We start from the raw sequence: 18,263 nt of genomic DNA, 5'->3' as shown, positions 1-18,263 counted from the left end.
TAAAAGTTCATTTGTGGAATTTCTTTCCTTCTTAATACATTTGAGCCAGTCAGTTGTGTTGTGACAAGGTAGGGGTGGTATACAGAAGATTGCCCTATTTGGTAAAAGACCAAGTCCATATTATGGCAAGAACAACTCAAATAAGCAAAGAGAAACGACAGTCTATCATTACTTTAAGACATGGAGGTCAGTGAATCCGGAACATTTCAAGAACTTTGAAAGTTTCTTCAAGTGCAGTCAAAAGGAAACATCAAGCGGTATGATGAAACTGGCTGTTATGAGGACTGCCACAGGAAAGGAAGACCTAAAGTTACCTCTGCTGATAAGTTCATTAGAGATACCAGCCTAAGAAATTGCACCCCAAATAAATGCTTCACAGAGTTCAAGTAACAGACACATCTCAACATCAACTGTTCAAATGAGACTGCGTGAATCAGACCATCATGGTCAAATTGCTGCAAAGAACCCCTACTAAAGGAGGTGTGAGGGTGCTTTGATGGTGACACTGTCTGTGATTTATTTAGAATTCAAGGCACACTTAACCAGCATGGCTACCACAGCATTCTGCAGCGATACGCCATCCCATCTGATTTGCATTTAGTGGGACTGTCAATTGTTTTTCAACAGGACAATGACCCAACACACCTCCAGGCTGTGTAAGGGCTATTTGACCAAGAAGGAGAGTGATGGAGTGCTGCATCACATGACCTGGCCTCCATAATCACCCCAGTCCTCAACCCAATTGAGATGGTTTTAGGATGAGTTGGACCACAGAGTGAAGGAAAAGCAGCCAACAAGTGCTCAGAATATGTGGGAACTCCTTCAAGACTGTTGGAAAAGCATTACATGTGAAGCTGGTTGAGAGAATCCCAAAGAGTGTGCAAAGCTGTCATCAGGGAAAAGGGTGGCTACTTTGAAGAATCTCAAATATAACGTAGATTTTGAATTGTTTAACATTTGTTTTGGTTGCTACATGATTCCATATGTGTTATTTCCTAGTTTTGTTGTCTTCACTATTATTTTACAATGTAGATCATAGCTAAAATAAAGAAAAACCCTTGAATAAATAGGTGTGTCCAAACTTTAGACTGGTACTGTATATTCAATTTCAATATTGTAGATATTGTATATGCCATTTAGCAGATGCTTTTATCCAAAGCGACTTACAGTCATGTGTGCAGACATTCTACGTATGGGTGGTCCCGGGAATCGAACCCACTACCCTGGCGTTACAAGCGCCATGCTCTACCAACTGAGCTACAGATATTGCAATCCTTGTCTGTGTACAAACCATAATTTCAAGTGTACCAAAGTTTAAAATATTCTTATTCTCAGTAGCATTCAGATTCTGTTTTCAAATTCAGTTCTCAACATTTATATTTGTGCGTCTAACTTTCTCACTCATCATTATTCATGATTTATTCAGGACTATCTCTAATCATGTTAGCATCCACATTCATATATTCATATATTATATTCTTAATTACAATAAAAGTGACTCCAATGACACAATACATTATTTTTCATAAATGTATATTTGGCACAAAATTATCTGAGACAACTAAACAAACAGTAAATGCATCCAACATGTGTGTAGATTAACAAGCCTGATGTAGTCATTGTGTGCTATGAATATGGGACCAATTACTAAACTTTGGAAGACTTTAAGTGAATTTGTCCCAATTCTTTTTGTCCCCTAACATAGGGAGGACTATGTACAAAAAGTGTTGTAGCTTCGAAACGGTTCAAAATGAATGGATGAAAATAACCTCAAATTAAATCTGACAGTCTGCACGATAACCTCATAGTCATTGTATCATTTCAAATCCAAAGTGCTGGAGTACAGAGCTTAAACAATACTTTTGGAGCTCACTGTAGTTGAATATCCCTTTGTAGGAGAGCCTGGGGAGAGGCCACTGCCATGGACCTGAACTAGGAGGGGTTTCAGGGTACAAAGGCTCAGTGAGGCAGAGTAAACCGTTCAAACATAGATTCTTTATTACGTAACTTAAACCAGAAATGCCCAAGAAGAAGGAACTTAGACTATAACAAGAAACAGTAACAAAAAAAACAGTAACAAAAAACGTTGTCCCTAATTGAAACGATAACAAAGCAACACCCCACCTCTGTTTTGGTAAAAAAAAAAACTGAGGGATGGGCCTGGTGCAGTTGTATAAGTTGGTTAACCCGCTTATACAACCGCGCACATGTGTCAACTGCACTGTGATCTTTAATGCTGTAACATCTGTAATACATTACCATATACAATCTCAAAGTACAGCAAACTTTGGCCCTGTTTTGCGCTTCTAGGGTTATGAAGGCTGTGACATCTGTAATTAATAAACGCATACAACGTTCAGAGTTCAGCAAACTCACTCAGCCTAGTTAGTACAAATTAGTAGAAATAATAAAAACCTACGTTTGAACTCTGCCTCACTGAGCCTATGTACCCTGAAACCCCTCCAAGCTCTGGTCTGTGGCAGTGGCCTCTCCCCAGGCTCTGCTACACAGGGATATTCAACAATATTCTTATGAGGGTCAAATTGTGTTTGTTTGTCACACTACCTTGTAATGTGTCCTGTGCGGCTTGTGAGTATCGTAAAGGGAAACATAAGGCATGTAAATGCTCCATAGTCTCACCTTTCAGGCATTGGCTCATAATAGCTAGCAAAGTACCAGGATGTTGGTTTGAATCAGAATTTAGAGAACTGAATTTGAAAACGGAACCTGAACGCATTAGAGAAATTGAATATTTAAAACTTTTCTCAACTTGAAATGATGATTAAACCTCATACACAGACCAAGAATACAATATCTACCATATTGAAACTTAATACAGGAATATTTCATTTAAATATTTAATTAAATAGAAATTACATTTTACAACTAAATTCAATATTCATTTCATTATTTAGATAGAAATTCAATTTCTGAATTCAGTTATTCAATTTGTGCATTACCAATGCTTTGAATTCAATGCAACATCTTAATTTTTTTTTTTTATAATCACTCTATGGAAGTAGACCAAACTCTTAAGAGTTTGTTTAAGTTGTTGGGAAAGTGGTCAAAGTGGCTGATTTGTGTCTAAAGGTAGAATGTTTACAGTGAGTAGAATGTTGGTAGTCATGGGAGTTTTCAACAATGGAAGCTTTAGAATGTGGAAGAAATCCAATTTAATTCAGTTGAATGCCCGAAGCCTCCTCTAGTGGCCTCCTCTAGTGGCCTCCTCTAGTGGCCTCCTCTAGTGGCCTCCTCTAGTGGTACGGATGTCTTATTTAAAAAAAACTCATGACCATGTGTGAGGTGTATACTTTTGTTTCCAAGTAGATTTGTTTAAGACTACCAATAAACACTGTGTGACCCTGATTTAGCCCACTGCAGTGAAAGGTTAAACGGTTACTTACTTACTGTTGGTGTGATGTTTTATGCTAATTTATGCAAATGTTTATACTTATAGTTGATAAAAAGTTTTAAAAAATTTGAAGTTGGGAAAGTGGTCAATGTAACTGATTTGTGTAATAAGTTACATTGTTTACAATTAATAGAATAAAATGTTGGGTGTGATGAATGCTGAAGAAATCCCTTTTTAAGATTTTTTTTTACAAATTCACCTTTATTTATCCAGGTAGGCCAGTTGAGAACAAGTTCTCATTTACAACTGTGACCTGTCCAAGATAAAGCAAAGCAGTGTGACAAAAACAACAACACAGAGTTACACATAAACAAATGTAAAGTCAATAACACAAAAGAAAATAAAAATAGAATCTATGTACAGTGTGTGCAAATGTAGAAGATTAGGGAGGTAGGCAATAAATAGGTCCTAGAGGTGAAAATAATTACAATTTAGCATTAATCCTGGAGTGATAGATGTGCAGATGATGATGTGCAAGTAGAGATACTGGGGTGCAGAAGAGCAAGAGGGTAAGTAATAATATGGGGATGAGGGTGTGCTATTTACAGGTTGGCTGTGTACAGGTACAGTGATCGGTAAGCTGCTCAGACAACTGATGCTTAAAGTTAGAGAGGGAGATATGAGTCTCCAGTTACAGAGATTGTTGCAATTCATTCCAGTCATTGGCAGCAGATGACCTGTGCAATATACCTGCTGGAGCCTGTGCTACGGGTGGGTGTTGCTATGGTGACCAGTGAGCTGAGGTAAGGCGGGGCTTTACCTAGGTAAGACTTATAGATCACCTGGAGCCAGTGGGTTTGGCGACGGATATGTAGTGAGGGCCAGCTAACAAGGGCATACAGGTTGCAGTGGTGGGTAGTATATGGGGCTTTGGTGATAGACTACATCCAGTTTGATGAGTAGAGTTTTGAGGGCTATTTTGTAAATGACATCGCCGAAGTCAAGGATCGGTAGAATAGTCAGGTTTACGAGGGTAAGTTTGGCGGCATGAGTGAAGGAGGCTTTGTTGCGAAATTATGCTTAATGTGAGTCTGGAAGGAGAGTTTACAGTCTAATCAGACACCTAGGTATTTGTAGATTACATCCACATGTTCTAGGTCAGTACCGTCCAGGGTTTTGATGCTAGTCGGGCGGGAGGGTGCGGGCAGCGATTGGTTGAAGAGCATGCATTTCGTTTTACTTGCATTTAAGAGCAGATGGAGGCCAGGGAAGGAGAGTTGTATGGCATTGAAGCTCAACTGGAGGTTAGTTAACACAGTGTCCAAAGAAGGGGCAGAAGTATACAGAATGGTGTCTGCTTAAAAGTGGATCAGAGAATCACCAGCAGCATGAGCGACATCATTGATGTATACAGAGAACACAGTTGGCCCGAGAATTGAACCATGTGGAACCCCCATAGAGACTGCTAGAGGTCTGGACAACAGGCCCTCCGATTTGACACACTGAACTCTGTCTGAGAAGTAGTTGGTGAACCAGGCGAGGCAATCATTTGAGAAGCCAAGGCTGTTGAGTCTGCCAATAAGAATGTAATGATTGACAGAGTCGAAAGCCTTGGCCAGGTCGATGAATACAGCTGCACGGTAATGTCTCTTATCGATGGTTTTGTGCTGGTCAAAGGCAGTCAGGTCTGGAGAGAAGCAAGGGCTATATCTGTTCCTGGTTCTACATTTGATAGGGACATGCTTATTTAAAATGGTGAGGAAGGCACATTTAAAGAATAACCAGGCATCCTCTACTGATGGGATGAGTTCAATATCCTTCCAGGATACCCGTGCCAGGTCGATTAGAAAGTCCTGCTCGCTGAAGTGTTTTAGGAAGCGTTTGACAGTGGTTGTTTGACCGCAGAGCCATTACGGATGCAGGCAATCAGGCAGTGATAGCTGAGATCCTGGTTGAAAACAGCAGAGGTGTATTTGGAGGGCAGGTTGGTTAGGATGAAATCTATGAGGGTTCCCGTGTTTACGGATTTGGGGTTGTACCTGGTGGTTTCATTAATAATTTGCGTGAGATTGAGGGCATCAAGCTTAGATTGTAGGACGGCTGGGGTGTTAAGCATATCCCAGTTTAGGTCACCTAGCAGCACAAGCTCTGAAGATAGATGGGGGGCAATCAATTCACATATGGTGTCCAGGGCACAGCTGGGGGCAGAGGGTGGTCTATAGCGAGCGGCAACGGTGAAAAACTTGTTTCTGGAAAGGTGGATATTTAAAAGTAGAAGCTCAAATTGTTTGGGCACAGACCTAGATAGTATGACAGAACTCTGCAGGCTATCTCTGCAGTAGATTGCAACTACGCCCCATTTGGCAGTTCTATCTTTTTGGAAAATGTTATAGTTAGGGATGGAAATTTCTGGATTTTTGGTGGCCTTCCTAAGCCAGGATTCAGACACGGCTAGGACATCCGGGTTGGCGGAGTGTGGTAAAGCAGTGAATAAAACAAACTTAGGCAGGAGGCTTCTAATGTTAACATGCATGAAACCAATGCTTTTCCGGTAACAGAAGTCAACAAATGAGAGCGCCTGGGGAATGGGAGTGATGCTGGGGCTGCAGGGCCTGGGTTAACCTCTACATCACCAGAGGATCCAAGGAGGAGTAGGATTAGAGTTTGGTTAAATGCTAAAAGAACTGGTTGTCTAGTGCGTTCAGAACAGAGTGTAAAAGGAGCAGGTTTCTGGGCAAGGAAGAATAGATTCAAGGCATAATGTACGGACAAGGGTATGGTAGGATGTGAGTACAGTGGAGGTAAGCCTAGACATTGAGTGACGATGAGAGGTGTTGTCTCTAGAGGCACCATTTAAGCCAGGTGCGGTCACCGCATGTGTGTGGGGTGGAAAATAAGGGCCAGCTAAGGCATATTGAGCAGGGCTGGAGGCTCTACAGTGCAATAAGGCAAAAAATACTAACCAAAACAGCAATAGACAAGGCATGTTGACATTAGGGAGAGGCATGTGTAGCCGAGGGATCATAGAGTCCAGTGAGTAACTAGGCGAGCTGGAGGCACGGCGATTCATACAGCTAGCAGGCCAGGCCATGAACGTGGATGGAGGACAAATAAAGGGACAACAAGTTCAAATGGTTTAAAATGTATAAAAGCACACTCTTCCAGACCAGTCTACTCTTTAAAAGTTTGAACGGCATCTCTATCTTAAATGTTGTAAGTGGAGTAGCGTTGTGAAGAATAATAACAACTAGATGGTAATTGTAGATGATGTGCAATTGGTGGTGGGACTTCCTTTAACTCTTTAAAAGTATTTTTGTGTTAGTGGTCAAAGTTTAAATGTAGTAAAATAATTGGTCTGATTACTTTGATAGCCTACTATATCAACCATATTACTTTGGATTGTGAGTCAGTTAGATCACAAAAATGTCTAAACTACAGTTGTTGCGTGTGAAAATGAAAACAAGAAAGACATAAGACAAAGTGATCTTCTGTCATAAAATGGGAATAAAAGCGAGGATCATGTGGACAACACCTTTAGGAAAGCAAAGCAACTCTCATTCAAGCTGTGGGTTTCAGATCGATGCGCAACTGACTTTTTCTAAAAAAGCTCAGTGTAAATGAAGTTTGATTTTAGTTGAATGATGATGTAATGATTCAAAGGTTTTAGGCTATTGAATGTAGTAGACCTATTGATAGCTAGCTGTTGTTGTATCTAATAAATACACTCTTCAGGCTAACAGTGATCACTGGAAAGTACATTTCCTGAAGAAAATGTGGTGTGTTGGCTAGCATGTTTTAAAGAATGTATGGTTTTGAAATACGTTATAGCAGTGGTAGTTTTTGCTGTGGTAATTGTGGTGACTGTTTATAGTTGAAAAAGTAGGTAGATGAAAAGTTAGGACAGCCTGAACATATCAAAGTTGGAGCGGGTGTATCTAGCTTGAACAATTCAAGGGTTACTTTTGGTGAGTTTTATATTATGCAAATGTCTATCGTTTTAGTCTGGAAAAAAAACATACAAATTTGAACGTAGGATAGCCTGAACAAGCACCTTTGACAGGGATTTTAGCTGTGAGTCTTTCTGGGTAAGTTTCTAAGAGCTTTTCTCACCTGGATTGTGCAAAAGTTGCCCGTAAAAAAATCTTCAAGCTCTGTCAAATTGGTTGTTGATTATTGCTAGACAACCATTTCCAGGGCTTGTCATAGATTTTCAAGTAGATTTAAGTCAAAACTGTAACTCAGCCACTCAGGAACATTCACTATCGTCTTGGTAAGCAACTCCAGTGTAGATTTGGCCTTGGGTTTTAGGTTGTCGTCCTGCTGAAAGATTATTTAATATCCCAGTGTCTGGTGAAAAGCACACTGAACCAAGTTTTCCTCTAAGATTCTGCCTGTGCTTAGCTCCATTCCGCTTCCTTTTTATCCTGAAAAACTTCCCAGTTCTTAACAATTACAAGCATACCCATAACATGATGCAGCCACCACAATGCTAGAAAATATGGAGATTGGTACTCAGTAAGGTGTTGTATTGGATAACCCCAAACATAACACATTGTATTCAGGAAAAAACGCGAATTGCTTTGCCACATCTTTTGCAGTAATTTATTGCGTTGTTGCAAACAGGGTGCATGTTTTGTAATATTTTTATTCTGTACCATCTTCCTTCTTTTCACTCTGTAAGTTAGGTTAGTATTGTGGAATAACTACAATGTTGTTGATCCGTCATCAGTTTTCTCCTATCACAGCCATTCAACTCTGTAGCTATTTTAAAGTCACCATTGACCTCATGGTGAAATCCCTGAGCGGTTTCCTTCCTCTCCGGCAACTGAGTTAGGAAGGACATCTGTATCTTTGTAGTGACTGGGTGTATTGATCCACCATCCAAAGTGTAATTAATAACTTCCCCATGATCAAATGGATATTCAATGTCTGCCTTTTATATCTACCAATAGGTGTCTTTTTTGCATGTCTTTAGAATACCTATCTGGTCTTTGTGGTTGAATCCCTATTTTAAAGTCACTGCTCGACTGACGGACCTTACAGATCATTGTATGTGTGGGGTACAGAGATGAGGTAGTCATTCAAAATTCATGTTAAAGACTATTATTGCACACAGAGTGAGTCCGTGCAACTTATTATGTGACTTGTTAAGTACCTTTTTACTCCTGAACTTATTTAGGCTTGCCATAATAAAGAGATTAAATATATGTATTTATTCAGCTGTGCCACCAGAGACTCTGGGATCGCGCCCAGGCTCTGTCGTAACTGGCCGCGACCGGGAGGTCCGTGGGGCGATGCACAATTGGCCTAGCGTCGTCCGGGTTAGGGAGTGTTTGGCTGGTAGGGAAATCCTTGTCTCATCGCGCACCAGCGACTCCTGTGGCGGGCCGGGCGCAGTGCGTTCTAACCAAGGTTGCCAGGTGCACGATGTTTCCTCCGACACATTGGTGTGGCTGGCTTCCGGGTTGGATGGTGCTGTGTTAAGAAGCAGTGCAGCTTGGTTGGGTTGTGTATCAGAGGACGCATGACTTTCAACCTTTGTCTCTCCCGAGCGTGTGTGTATATATATATATATATATATATATATATATATATATATATATATATATATATACACACACACATATATACACACACACACATATATATATATGTGTGTGTGTGTGTGTGTGTGTGTGTGTGTGTGTGTGTGTGTGTGTGTGTGTGTGTGTGTGTGTGTGTGTGTGTGTGTGTGTGTGTGTGTGTGTGTGTGTGTGTGTGTGTGTGTATATATATATATATATATATATATATATATATATATATCTTCACTTTTCCCACATTTTGTTGCATTGCAGCCTTATTCTAAATATTATTTCCCCCTCATGAATACACACAATATCCCATAATGACAAACCAAAAACAGGTTTTTAGAATATATATATTTTTTAAATAAAAAATAAAAAACTGAAATAAGACATTTCCATAAATATTCAGACCCTTTACTCAGTACTTTGCTGAAGCACCTTTGGCAGTGACTACAGCCTCGAGTCTTCTTGGGTATGACACTACAAGCTTGGCACACTTGTATTTGGGGAGTTTCTCCCATTCTTCTCTGCAGATTCTCTCAAGCTCTGTCAGGTTGCATGGGGAGTGTCACTGCACAGCTATTTTCAGGTCTCTCCAGAAATGTTTGATCGGGTTCTGGCTGGGCCACACCCGTGCGACAATCTAAGTAATATAATGAAAAAATTGCCATCAATCAGTTTAAGCTAGATCTGTTTTGCATGGGCCGAGTCTCAATCCACTGCATCCACCTATGGCGGCCTTCCGCATCTGCAGTGGAAGGTGGCCGAGCGACAGCGATATTTGTCAGACCCTTGAGACATCCCGAAAATCGGTCTTCTCACAAAAACGTCTGAATGGTTTGGCCTACAAACTAATATTACCCAACTGTGTAAAGGGGAGACTCGCGATGGTGTTCTCTGTTTTGCTCTACGAGTGTCGCAGCACTCATCGGAAGGTAATCCATACAAATTGATGGAAGTATGGTGTTAGTTTTGTGCCAACAAAAATACATTGTTTAAATATGTCTCCAGAAAAACTTTCTAAAGCTTTCTAATATCTCCTAGATATAGGACAGACACTTCAAAACGTTTACCTATTTTGAATGAATGTGTTATTCAATGTGTTTCTATGAGCTATAGTAGAAAAGGCCAAATTTTGTATATTTTGTACTTGAAAAAAAAAAATGTATATACCGCAACGGCTTAGAATTTTTGAGTTTTTTTTTAGCTAACCTTCCGTCTTATGTAACCACAACAAACGTAGTAAACATGTCATACCAATTTGAGTGTCCCGGATTTCCATTTACTAGTCTATGAGACCAGGCTGCTGTCAAGGGAAAGTTCAGTATGTTCAGTGAGGACACTTACACGCAGCAGACTGCCCCTGCCTGAGAGAGATGACAGCTTTGTTTTAATGGTTTATCAATAAAACAATGTAATCCCGTAACACGTAACATGTCACTGTAAAAAAATATGTTTCTCACACTGTAACCGCCCACTAAACATAGGCATTCGCCAGAGGCACTGGGGATTTACATTGTGCACTGTGCATTAGGCCCTCGCACAAAGTGTTACATGTCTTCATCTTGGAATACACATTTTGTGGGCAGAGGAGTAAATGGAATATGTTTGTGTGTGTATTGAAGTACATTTATTGACATTTGGTGTAACTCTGTCTCTGTATGTTTGCCTTTTGTCTGTAATCAGACATAGAGCTTGTAGCTCCTAACAGCACTGCTCCATTGTTGATTTTACTTCCTTTTCTGACTATAAAGAAGTAGATTAAGCCAAAGCTGTAGGAGGAAGTGCAGTGCTTCTAATGTTGAATCATTCTCCGATTGCGTGTAAGAATGGTATCATCCATCTGACTCCACAAGCCGCAGCCACACTAAACAAGACTTCCTTGGATAGGAGGTGCTTCTACTATAATCACTTCACTGGGGACAACTATTACACAAGTAGATGGGCTCCTCTCTGTGTGTGATATACTGTAGTATTCACTGTGATTTTTAGATCCTTATATTATTACTTTGATGATTTGGATATTTAGTTGGATTTGGGGCCAGTAAACTTGTGGCATAATTAGCTTGTATGAGGTAGGCTAATTCCCATTTGTCTGAGGTATACATACATTTTCAATGATTCAAAGACCTTTAGAATTAGCACAAATAAGGCTCTTTTGCTGGATTTGTCACTTTCTGGAGATTTTACTTCCAATCTCAGTGTTGTGAGCCATGCAATGGTTCCTCCTGTGGTTTTATTAAGCATTGTGCCCATTAATCTTACTGGGTTATTGAGCCTGGAATCAAATGTTTTTCTTCCGCTCCCTGCCCCTCTCTCTCTCTTTATTCTCTCGCTCACTCTCTCGCTCTACCTCTCTTCCCCTCCCCTCCCCTTCACCATACCCTCCCCCTCTGCATCTCTCTTACCCCCCCCCTCTCCCTCGTGTCTTTCCCTCCCTCCCAGGCTCATGCTGGTAAAAAAAATATATCTGCAGACAGCAGGAGCACAGGCACGCCTGACTCTCTCGCAGACATCCCACCCATGTGATCTCACAGGCGTCCTCCCTCCACTCCAGTCAGGATCCAGCCTTTCAGCCGGCAGAAAGATAATGAGTCTTTGTGTGGCTAGGGTGAGTAAGACAGAGAGGGGGAGGTAGAGAGGAAGGGATAGGGAGAGTTAAAGAGAGAGTGCCTATCTTCATTTAACAATAAACATATGGTACCGGCAGTGGCAGTCAGGGCTGGGAAATGTACAGGTCTCTCTGTGCCTCTCCCTATCTCTCCCTCTCAGCCGGCACTCAAGCCCTCAGAGTGGCAGGGTCGCAGCAAGTCAGTGGACTGAAGCAAAATGGGAGCCCTTCATTTATCATGTGTCACCTCTTTTTGAGTGCTTCATTTTGCTCCCAAGTCTCACTGTGAGAAGGGGGTCAAAGGAGTCGGAAAACACGCCAGTGGACACAGGTCAGTCGTTTCTACCAGAGTTGGCACAAAGTGCACCCTTATGTATTCGTTTGCAGGACCTGATGTGCCATGACTTGCTACAGATGCTGTGGGCTTGTTAGTATAACTTGGGGACGAGAGCTTTCACTGGGACTCCATATAATAGCAGATCTGCAATGTGAGTCTTGTGTGTCACCTCTGTTGATGGTGATTTGCGAACCTAAATGAATGGCGAAATTGTCCGTTGGATTCAGAATGTGAGCGTGCCACCGCAGGCTGTGGATACAGTTCCTAAAGGAACACAGTTGGTTTGTACAGTGCATGTGTGTGCGCTCAGTGAAGCCAGCACAGGGAGGGGCTTTGCAAGCAGGCTTTTGCTGCATTATAGCTCCCAGCATTTTCTCATGCACCGTGGTGTATTCCCAGCCTTGATTAGGTAGAACACAACATTGGAGGAGACAAAGAAAAGAACTGCATGATGTAGAGGAGGAACGAGCTCTGTTCTCTGGCTTGTGCTGTTAGAAGTGGAGTCTGCTTACATTAGCCACTGTGTTACAATACAGATGATGTTACCCTGTCCGGGTGGGTCTATTTTGGGATAGCTACAGTGTGAAATAAGACATCGGGATCCTTGTTCATACAGAACATTCGATTTGTGTACTTGTGGTTCTGTGTGAAGTTGGTAATAGGATATTTGTCTTGTAATATTCTTAATTTGTGTGGTTTCCTCAAAAATGATTATCCTCCTTAATCTATATTGTATTCATTTGTTTTCAGATGTAGAGTTGCAGTGACATTTATGTTTCACAGACATAGGGCTGGAGGAGTATCACTGTGAAATCACTATTTGTGCTAGTATATCAGCATTTCCATGGAAACCACTTTGGCTATCAAAGAATAGCGCAGCATCCGCTGAGGGCTAAGAATACGAATGGTTTTTCAAAAATGGGGAACTACTGAAAATAATGACAAAATAGACTTACATTGTATGGGCCGGGCCATACCATTTGTAAAAATGGAACTCAAATGTCCATACTATTTTGTATTTCTCCTGAATTACATGGAGCATTGTCCAACTTCCCAGTTGGACACCAGTAGAAAAATAGGTATTAACCCTCTTGTGCCTTTTTACGTTTCCTCCGTTGATTATAGTCTACATAGAAAGGCTCGGGAGGTTACAGGAAACTGCTCAATGTCCTTGACATTTACGGATTTTTCATTTTCACACCGAATGACCCAAAAGGTGAATGAAAGTCTTTCAAGTTTTTCAATTATCTTGGCATTCAGGCAGTCTTTGATAAGTTGCAGTATCTGTGCACCCTTTGATGCTAAATGATAAGGTCAAGTAGCCATTCTGGACTGATTCAATATTTCATGTATGTAGAGTTTGTTGTGATCCATTAAAGTGACAATGGAACAGAATGATTGGCGTCAACAGTATGAGTTGCCTACTGTACATGCAGCGGGCGCCTCACGTTGGACATTCCACAGTGCAAAAGGTACTGTAGTCGATGTTGAATCTCCTCCAGGTGCAAGCAAACCTATGGCATGGTAACTACCACACATGGTCAAAATAAAATGTAAAAGTCGATTTAACGTACAATCTTACGGCAGCCGTCTGCAATAGGATTGTGAGTTTGCTTAAAATTTTGGCATATAGATGAACAAACATGCATTCTTAAGTTAAATTGCATGTTCACTCAACTTTGAATTATAGGTTGAGTGAACAATGAACAGACAATTTAACTTGAGAATTTATTCTACCTTTCAGTATTACATACATCAGAAGGCCTTTCTTTGAGGGCCTAGTTGAAACCCCTGGTTAACAGGCCATATCAAGACTGCAAGTGCCATTATGCTGGCTTCCAAAGTGATGCATAATTCCTATTGGAATCCTGACAGAGTGAGGATATCTAACAATTTGAACTTTTAATCCCCTGCATTGAGTATGACTGCCAGGGAACGTTGATTATTGAGAAGACCTCTTGTTTCCTTATTTCCGTGTCGAAAACAAAGAGGAGTCGGAGAGAGAAGCTGCCAGTCATTCTTCCCTAGCTCTGCTATCTATCTGTATGATAACGGTCTCTACAAAATGCAATTACTATCGTTTGTGTAATAACGCATAGCTTTATTGATGTCTAAAATGACATTCATATCAAAATAATTGCTACTAGATTACTGATGCAGACAGTGACTGGCTGAAGACCAAGTGATGTAACATGATTTGGGGGGGGGGGTATAGCAAGTTCCAGAAAAACAGTGTTTGACAGTTACAAAAGTAAGACTTCTTAAAGTCAGTAGCCTAATTTGGCACTCAGTATCTGTGTAGTTGACTGATGAGACTGCTCTTGTTTTGATTGGTTTAATTGCACCATCAGTCAGAGTTTAATGGCTGTCACTGGTGGCTGCTCTCCGCTGGCCTCTCTTGTAGTCGTCTGCTGTGCAGTGGCATCGGGGAAGATGAGGGACTCAGAAAGGGGGCTGTATCCCGAATGGTGCCCTATTCCTAATGGCACCCTATTCCCTATCTAGTGCACTACTTTTAACAAGATCCCTACTATATAGGGAATAGGGGGCCATTTCGGACGCAACCAGGGTCTTTCCTCGGTCTCTGTGACACTGAAAGCTAGCTAGACACTCAGGGTCCTTTATTCAGCCAATGGCACTTTACGGCCCTCTGGGTGCTCCTCCCGGTCCACTGGAAAATGTCCACTTTCTTTAATAGAAGGTATAACCATGTCACTCAAAATGTCCCCCTAAATACTACAAATCATGCCTCAGATTGGAACCACTCTAAGGAGGAGCACTGAATGTGCAACGTTAACCATTTCACAAATCCCTGTTTGATTTTTACATGCATGCATCTTATGCGCACACACCCACACACATTCACGTGCGCACGCACATGCCCACACACATTCAGACAGTTTTTACAGGCATATTTAAATTCACTTCATATCCCAGAATAAGTAAGGCTATAGTCAGGCTTTTTACATTTCCCCTAAAATGTCATTAATACATTTTGAAGCCAGTGGATAATTTCAATCAGTAGCCGGTTGGATGCATTCATTGTGTTTCTGATGTGCAACAGCAATTAAGTACAGTCACATAATGTTTTTAATTTTTCATATGGTGCTGTGGCCGGATACTAAAAGCCTGCTTTGGGCATTAACGTCTCATTTCATTTTCACCCCATGTTGTCCTTTTGTGATACATTTTTTATTGAGTTGAACAACAGTCAGGCAGTGTTTTTATGAATACCATCACGAGGACAGGGCAGAAGAAACAATCTCAATCCGATGTCCTTTTTCTGTGGTCACTCAATCAAAGACAGCAGAATGAACTTCCTGAGGTAGACGTATCATGCAATCTGCAGCCTTTGCTACGGGGGGAGCTGGGCAGCAGCTGGGGGTGTTGCAGCAGCTGGGAGTGTTGTGTTCTGTGACTCATTGCTAATTGACTGTGTTGAGGAGTACTGCCCAGACCGGCGAGGCCTAAGCTGGGTATTAAATCATGTGTTACCTTCCTTCCCTGTTGATTGTTGCAGTGGCGGAGACGGAGAGGAAGGCCATGAGCGGAATACTTAAGAGAAGGTTTGAGGAGGTGTCCTCCTCGCCGTGCTCCTCGTTGCGGGAGTCTGATTACGAGGTCTCCTGCAGCGAGAGCGGGGACAGCAGCGACAGTGTCAACCCCTCGGCCTCGGGTACCTTCACCCGTGAGTCACCTGGCTCCCACACACACAAGCACACACACACATGCACATACACACACACTGCTCTCTCCCCCTACAGTCAACGAAACACTCAAAACACTACAAAACACTCATTGATATGCTCAACACTGACACAGTGTCGAAAGATCAAACAAATAGCTACATTCAGTGTTCATATTGTACATTAGTGAAAGAGACGTTCGTTTTTTTAATGAAGCATGTGTCATTCTGATGTTACTAATCCATCATAATGTTGCTTTTGTAATGGATGTTGAGTGTGTTAGAAAACCTATTGTCTATAATGACTTGTGATGACTGATATTCTGAGTTCTGAAGCCGAAACCAACCCATGGCCAATAGGAATATAATTCCGATAACACAGTTGAAGAGGAAAGAAAAAAAGCTGGATCAATCTGTGTGCTTTAACCCTGAAATCGGCCACATATTTTTATGTGTGTGGGGGGGGGGGGATTTTGACCCCAAACTGGTAATGATTGCAAAGAGACACTCTCTGTCAAGCAGTAACACTTTAGATGTTATTAGGTTTTTGTAAAACAAGTCAATGGTTTAATTTCTCAAAAATAATTTAGGTTTAAAAAATCTCACATGTATAGTCAAATTTGATGTTTGAAAACATACGTTTTTGTATGTTTACCATGCTATGAACAGATTTTGATCCATTTCTTTCATAGCCACTTCTTATGAACAAAGTGTGTGCTTCTGTGATACTCAGAGGCTGAGAAATTGGTGACTGAGCTAATCTGACATAACAGTAGGACCTAAAATGGCCACCAATATGGGCAATATATGGGCCTATTGATTTTTTTTATAGTGGCTGCCACGCCCCACATGGGCCAAATCTGGGGTGGCTCCATATCCATATATTTTCAGGGTACACACTGTACACTATATATACAAAAGTATGTGGACACCCCTTAAAGTTAGTGGATTTGGCTATTTCAACCACACCCGTTGCTGACATGTGTATAAAATCAATCACATATCCATGCAATCTCCATAGACAGAAATTGGCAGTAGAATGGCCTTACTGAAGAGCTCAGTAATTGCAGCTATTGGTGTGGCTGTTGGTGTGTCAGCCTCTCTAAGAAGCTCTCAGTCGAGTGAACCTGTTCTCCGCTCCACAGCTACTTATTGGAAAGGCTACAGCCAGTTTGGCAGGCACCACTGATGGCGCCACTGATAAAATAACTGTATATTAGATGACCTGTATCTTTTTATGAGCAGATACGATGTTATTCATAGGAACATTTTGAAAATTTGGTGGATGATTCCTCAGGGGACAGATCTATGTTGTGTTTGGTGACAGATGCATAGGAGGACCAGGAGGACGCTACTCTCAGCTCTAGTCTGCACTATGCAGCACAACACATGGCTCCCCCAGCTTCTCCCCACTAAAGAGGTGCCACAATGTATCAGGCTTGCTCCTGAGATGAACAGTAGCATTGTCTCCTGGGGAATACAGAACAAACCTGTCTTGGGTCACGTTAGTGTTGAAGAAATAACCCAGCTCCTCTCCTGGTGTGATTGCTTTTAGTGAAGCATCCTTGGAATTGTGAAGTCTTTGAAAAGGGCTACTATGTATTCTCAAAGATACATTTTTAGAAATGGTTGAGGCAACCCTCATCGGAAATGGACAAGAAAACGGAAGAAATACAGAGAAATATACAACTATGTTAGGTATTGCAAGCTTTAGAAACGAAGACAGCCACACACTCCGTATGTATAACCTCCCAGTAATTTAATAGGGTAAAAAAAACACCAACGTTTCGACATCACTGTGCCTTCTTCAGGGTGCAAGCTTGAAAACCATGTGGATACCCGAAAAAACAACTTATAAACCTTTTTTCAAGACAATAAAGAAAAATTCCAATCGTGAAGCCCAGACTGGGATTGCCATGTTGTTAATGAAGACATTGCCCCTTATGGCACAGAGTGGAGAGCTGCACCAACCAGATGGTCCCCATTTGTCCTGTTTGTCTGACCTCAAGTGACCGCTGGGAAAGTGACTATACATCCAGGCCTGAGAGGGGGATTATTTATGCCCTCCCTCCCTCCCAAGAACAGTGTCCTTAAATTTAGCTTTATGTCATACTGGTGGTTCCACCACGTGGAACTGGTTCATCTTTCATTCATGTATGAACAAATAACCCTGCTTCCCCCTGTTATTCATGTATGAGTAGGCCAGCTTTCACTGCTTTTTAACGTTCCTTTTAACCATCCACTTCTTGTGTTGTCATTTGGTCCTCTAGCTGACTCCATACTGAAGCGAGAGAAGCGTGTGAGAACGAGGAGGGTGCACTTTGAGAACGTGACGGTGTACTACTTCAGCCGGCGCCAGGGTTTCACCAGTGTGCCCAGTCAGGGAGGCAGTACGCTGGGCATGTCCAACAGACACAGCTGTGTCAGGCAGTTCTCCCTGGGAGAGTTTGCCCTGGAGCAGGAGAGGATCCACAGAGACATGCTCCGAGATCATCTGAAGGAGGAGAAGATCAACTCCATTAAACTCAAGGTATTGAAGGAAAAGGAAGCTACTGAGCTAATGAAATGTACTGCACACAGGGAGATGATATAATGCATCGTGATAAACAGACGGTACTCCATGCACAGTTGTGACATAGCATATCCTCGTAGAAATCCAGAACGTGTTTTCAACGGCTAACACTGTATCCTCTTTTGAGATGCAGCATGGC

General features: G+C 41.7%; 1 protein-coding gene across 3 annotated transcripts in view; it reads left to right on the top strand.

Annotated features, from left to right (window-relative positions):
- The window catches only part of csrnp3 (cysteine-serine-rich nuclear protein 3), a 61,750-nt gene that overhangs the window by 39,724 nt on the left and 3,763 nt on the right, over window positions 1-18,263 (top strand). For 2 of the 3 annotated variants that reach the window (XM_046360873.1, XM_046360866.1), the window contains 2 exons: window positions 15,388-15,555; window positions 17,823-18,082. In XM_046360873.1, the coding sequence (XP_046216829.1) occupies window positions 15,411-15,555; window positions 17,823-18,082 (405 nt within the window). In that variant the 5' untranslated portion in view covers window positions 15,388-15,410. Of the gene's footprint in view, window positions 1-11,446; window positions 11,862-15,387; window positions 15,556-17,822; window positions 18,083-18,263 lie in introns of those variants that run through there. The other variant, XM_046360880.1, reaches the window with a different exon arrangement.

The sequence above is a fragment of the Oncorhynchus gorbuscha genome, linkage group LG01 (assembly GCF_021184085.1).
Source record: "Oncorhynchus gorbuscha isolate QuinsamMale2020 ecotype Even-year linkage group LG01, OgorEven_v1.0, whole genome shotgun sequence".
Taxonomy (NCBI): domain Eukaryota; kingdom Metazoa; phylum Chordata; class Actinopteri; order Salmoniformes; family Salmonidae; genus Oncorhynchus; species Oncorhynchus gorbuscha.
This window is presented reverse-complemented; position numbering and strand designations above follow the sequence as displayed.